Here is a 5661-nt window from a genome sequence, read left to right as displayed (position 1 = left end):
TTAAGAAAGCATTGATATTTTTTAAATAGTTTTCTTCCAAAGGTTGGAAGATTATAAATATTTTAACCATCAAAAGTTGTGGGTTAAATTCTGGCAAGTTGAAAAGTAGCATGTTAATTTGTAAACTGCCAAACTCATTTGGATCATACAGTCTCCAAGCAATCATAATCAGAATAAAAGGACAATTATTGTTTGGCAAGACACCTTATCAATACAGTACATCTTACCTTTTATAAAATGTGTACTACACTTGTGCACATCTATGGCCTTTAGAATGTCATCCTTCCGTAACTAGTGCAAGATCCGCTTCATGGACCACACCAAGCTCATCCAGTTTTCCCAAACGTTTTTCTTTCATCAAAATTCGAAAACATGAATCATTAATAGTTTCCATAATTATCTGTAATTACTGACATACATCTATGGATATTTATTATGTTAAAACAGTGTTCAGATTTCATTTTAACATACACAAAGTTGTGAAAATTTTGAATGAAAGTGTAATTTTGCTTCCCTTATCTTATAATTTTAGTCTTTAAAATAAAAAAAGTGACAACTGGAAGATATCTTATAATTTTAGTCTTTAAAATCCAAAAGGTGCCAACTGGAAGATATTAGGTTCCTGAAAAGGCTCAATTTATTAAGTATTTTCACTTCACTTCTCTAACATTGCAACAATGTAGAAAATGTTTCTTTCGAATTCGGTTTATGGGATTGCAACTCTAGTTATTATTTGTGGGCTATAAATGGGTGAATTATATCAAATGTACATAATTATCTTAATGAAAAAGTATAGTCTTCAGTATTTGACACCTTTATTTTTTAAAATTGGTCCAAAACCAGAACAGGGCATGCCAATAAACGAAATTGAGAGAGTGCAGGAAAATGAAATTCACAAGTTAACAGATGTGAAACAATTCAACATAATTAACTTCTTTATCCTAATCATAAATGATATGAAGGTGAGTTTGGTGTCAGTCTATACCCCTGTAGGTTTGAGGCCAAGGCAAGGAATCGATTAATGATGAAGTTTTGTGTTTTGTTTTTTGTCGGAAAACAGATTCTTTTAGCAAAGGTGTCAAAATGCTGAGGACACCTTTCATTTTTATTTTGGTAATCAAAGTATCGCTCCCAAATGTTGATGGCCAGGTCTTGAACGTCTGCTCTCCATTGCAATAGCCTAGCTAAGCTAACACTATCGGGCCTAACCTGGCAAGTCCTATAGGCCTTGCCTACTTACTTTCAATATTCAACTAGCCTGCCTACGGCCAGGCCCTAGGTAGACCCATGCCCAGTCCTAGGGCCTAGCCCTAGTAGTAGTAATAGTAGTACAGTAGGCTAATTAGGCCTAGTCTCTAGGCCTAGGTCGCTTTAACTTTACCGAAGATAACTAGTGCCTATAAGTAATAATTGGAAATTAAAAAAGGATATATTATATATTGTACAATGAAAACTTACTGAACTCACTGATCCTTTTGTTTTCCAAGATAAAGAACCGACGTAAACGAACTTTACATGTGCTCTCCTCTTCCATACCATTGCGTGCGCCTGTCCGCGCTCAACGTCGACACACTACGCATGCGTGTGTCATAATGCGTCATAAACTGAGATGTCACGTGATCGTAAGCGCGCCAAATAAATGGTTTTCACTTTAATTTTACGTTAGGGAACGTATAAAAATAACGATGTTTAAAAATATATAATTGTCAAGGAATTCCAAAATATTTGACACGATCAAGGTGGAATAGGCCTCTTTTACGCCAATTTAATACTGTAGTAGGTGAAATATTATGACATTAGCAGAATAATGTCAGCGTTTAATTCACAATATTATCATCGTTGTTACAAATATACACCGTTATACGTATGCTTAGGCCTAGTAGGCCTACTTTTTATTTAAAAGAAGTTTTGAAATGTAAAATTACGCTTAGCATTACGAGCTAAGATGTTCATTTACTTAATGTTGATTCTGACCTGTTAAACTACAGATAACAGTGATATGACGGCGTAAAATTAACTTATAGTGTAAATTTCGAGCTCTGACGTTAAAACACAATGGCGATTTTAAAATGTAGAAAAACGATATGATACCGGTAATTTAGGCTACAACAAATCAACAACCTATCGTATTCTTATTATACAAGATACCGTTAAAATACAATTTTACTGTAGTTACGTTATTTTTACAGTAAATTGGATTTCAGTAAACGTAAAATAACAGACATTTTTTTTACTGATAGTAGGATTACAACGGCGAACGTAAAATTACTGAAAAATGTTAATTTTACCCGCGAAGATGAACCGTTATTTAACATGGCGAAGTGTGAGTTCACAGTCTCCCTAACCCTAACTCTAACCCTAACCCAGAATTATACAAAAATACCGTTAAAATTCATAGTACTTGTTAAAACAATATTTTGTACTGTAAAATTACGCCAGTTTATAAATGAACATTACGAACTCCAACGTTAATTAACGTAATGTTGATTTTGACCTGTTAAATTACGGAAAACAGTAATATGACGACGTAATTTAACCGCCAAACACATTGAATTTACGAATTCACCGTATATTTACATAAAAATTCCGTCGAAATACACGGACGATTTTTAACCTGTAGAAAAACTATATAATACCGGAAATTTACAACAAAACACCAATCTATCGTATTATTATATAAAAAATACCGTAAAAATACAATCACACGGTAGTGACCCTTATTTTTACAGTAAATTTAATTTCGGTAAACGTAAAATTACTGACATTTTTTACAGTGTAACCAATTAACCAACTAACCAATCAATCTATAAATTACTCGATCAATCATTCATTTAATCAACACTTAATGCTAGCACTAGACTTATATAATTCTTTTGGATCAGGAATTATATCTGGTGTATCTGCATGCCGACGGGTGCTGCTAATTTGTATTGTGTCAAACCTCGGATCTAAGTGTGAGTACTTAAAATTGATCTCATCAGGCTTAAGCTTGTTGACATGGATCTGTATAAAGCTGGTCCAGTCAAATTTCTGACATTTCAAGGACCTTTTCACCCTCAAAATCCCCCTTTTCTGACTGTAAAGCTTCCAGTCTTTGATGTCAGAAGACTGTACATGAATTATGCTGTACGGATCAGGTGCAAATTCTGATATACGCTCCATGGCCCTCTCTATAATAATAATAATAATAATAATAATAATAATAATAATAATAATAACAATAACAATAATAATAATAATAATAATAATAATAATAATAATAATAATAATAATAGTAAGTAATATCTGCGTTGGGTAATCGAGGACACTAAATATAGAGGAAATACGCCAGGTCCTGTTTCTTGCACATTATTATTATTATTATTATTATTATTATTATTATTATGTTTTCAACGTATTATGACCATTGAAAAGGAAGTACCAACAGTGCAACACTTCGATCATCGAGCTCATTGAATTATATTTCAAGTTGTTGACGTGTTACTTAGGAAAATACGAAGAAGACTATATGTTTTGTTTCAACATTATCAAACAAATAAAATTCAAGTTAACAAAATAAGGAGGGATGTAATATCATTAAGAAGTGTTTTTCGGTGATCGGACGAGAACCGGTGTTTTCAACGATGTATGGCCGAAAACAAGAGAGCACCAACAGACGAGCTTCACTCACTCAAGATAAAAAAGAACGTTAGGATTTCACTACAACAGCAAATTTATTGACCTTAGGCTTCGACGTTATTTGGCGACCTCTGAGGAGGGTGGGTCCAGGCTTCAAAGTGACGCCTGCATTAGGAAAATATTATAAGAGCTATCGATGCGTTACTATTGGTAAAATTAATTTTCTAGAAAAAAAAAATGATGTCTACAGCACCCGGTATTCCCAAGCGGTCTCCCATCCAAGTTCTAACCAGGCCCGACGTTGCTTAACTTCGGTGATCGGACGAGAACCGGTGTTTTCAAGGTAGTTTGGCCGTAGACAAGGATGCACAACAGTTCATCGAGCTCATTGAATGATATTTCACTAAAATACAGTTTTTAACCAATGAATAGAACGATTCCATAGCAAAAATTTTTTGTTATCGTCATTTGAATTTTCAAAAAGCATCACAGTTAAATTAAAAAAATCGAAATAAAAATCGCCGCAGAAAAATATTTACAATTTTTCGAAATTTATGAAATTTCAGAAATGTGTTCAGACTATGTTCATGTACATGTGGTAAAAATTTCATTTGTACATGTGAAAAAAATTTCATCTCTAGAGATCGAGATCTCGAGTAGAGAGATAGAAACAGATAGAGAGAGATAGATAGATAAAGATAGAGATAGAGACAGAGATAGAGACAGATAAAATAAATGCGAAATAAACAAAAACGAAGTTAAGCAACGTCGGGCCCGATTATTACTTCGATGGGAGACCGCCTGGGAACACTAATAATAGTGTAGTTTTATATAGCGCACATATCCATCTAATGTAAGATGCTCAGGGCGCTTGAAATGTGGACTAGGAACTCGACCAATGACTTTCTTCGCCCCTAAGGGTCCCTTCGTGTCTGTGCTACCCGGCAACCCAGTACCAGCAACTCTCGTCGTCCACCACAGGGGCTGTCTGTGGTAACCCCCTACTCGTCTCGAAGGATGTACTGGGTTCTTTATAGTGCACACGAGCCATTGTATACACTGGGTCTACGGTTTATAGTCCTTATCCGAGAAGACCATACTGCCTTGAAAACACCGGTTCTCGTCCGGTCACCGAAGTTAAGCAACGTCGGGCCTGGTTAGTACTTGGATGGGAGACCGCTTGGGAATACCGGGTGCTGTAGACTTAATTCATTTATTATTTTTTTCTAGAAATTGATTTTACCAATAGTAGCGCATCGATAGCTCTTATTATATTTTCCTAATGCAGGCGTCACTTTGAAGCCTCCTCAGAGGTCGCCAACTATCGACGTCGACGCCTAAGGTCAACAGATTTGCTGTTGTAGTGAAGTCCTAACGTTCTTTTTTTAAATCTTGCTTGAGTGAAGCTTTACCTATAAATTTGATGAAAGGTATGAAGCTTTCACGAATAATGTGTGTTTGGTGATGGGAGATCGAATGCATAGCTATTAAATTTGATGAATGGTGTGAAGCTTTGACGAGTAAAGTTGTGTTTCATGGTGATGTGACATCGAATCCTCTATTATTATACATTATTATATTATTATAATATTAATAGTGATAATAATAATATTAGTAATAATAATAAGAATTAATAACAATATAATTCCTGATCCAGAAGAATTATATAAGTCTAGTGCTTCAAAACTCTCGGACACGAAATATCAAGACCTCATAAGCTTATGCTCTGGACATGCTCCAGTAATTTCCATTCCAGAATACTAATCATTTTATAGACAACTCCCACATTAAATTACAAATTCACCAACATATTACCTTTCACTTACAAAATCAATTGAACACTCTCAGGTATTCAAAACCAGCTTAAAAGTACAAAATATCACCAAATATCAATTACACTAGTATTAAGTTTTTATATTTATCTCTTAAAATATAGCTTTTGCTCAAATTAATATTAATTGATTAATTGAATGATTGATCGAGTGATTTATAGATTGATTGGTTAGTTGGTTAATTGGTTAATGTGTTGGTACTCCCAGAAAC

The 5661-nt window shown here is 34.3% G+C and overlaps 1 protein-coding gene, 1 non-coding gene and 1 pseudogene across 5 annotated transcripts in view; 1 reads left to right on the top strand and 2 right to left on the bottom strand.

Annotated features, from left to right (window-relative positions):
• Nucleotides 1–1563, bottom strand: part of LOC117122187 — a 15156-nt gene extending 13593 nt beyond the window's left edge. For 2 of the 4 annotated variants that reach the window (XM_033267696.1, XM_033267697.1), the window contains exon 1: nucleotides 1459–1563. In XM_033267696.1, coding sequence (XP_033123587.1) covers nucleotides 1459–1539 — 81 coding nt within the window. In that variant the 5' untranslated portion in view covers nucleotides 1540–1563. Of the gene's footprint in view, nucleotides 1–227; nucleotides 352–1458 lie in introns of all 4 variants that reach the window. The other 2 variants (XR_004447675.1, XR_004447676.1) reach the window with 2 other exon arrangements.
• Nucleotides 1564–3859: 2296 nt separating this feature from the next.
• On the bottom strand, nucleotides 3860–3978 carry LOC117122194. Its single transcript, XR_004447680.1, has one exon. It is a non-coding gene; the product is annotated as a 5S ribosomal RNA (ribosomal RNA).
• A 727-nt stretch (nucleotides 3979–4705) lies between these two features.
• LOC117122190 lies at nucleotides 4706–4823 on the top strand (annotated as a pseudogene).
• Nucleotides 4824–5661: the final 838 nt, after the last annotated feature.

This window comes from Anneissia japonica, unplaced genomic scaffold, assembly GCF_011630105.1.
Source record: "Anneissia japonica isolate Jap-2015-1 unplaced genomic scaffold, ASM1163010v1 scaffold288195_len56240_cov195, whole genome shotgun sequence".
In the NCBI taxonomy this organism is placed as follows: Eukaryota; Metazoa; Echinodermata; class Crinoidea; order Comatulida; family Comatulidae; genus Anneissia; species Anneissia japonica.
The sequence above is the reverse complement of the archived record's forward strand: the minus strand, read 5'-3'. Positions and strand labels throughout refer to the sequence as shown.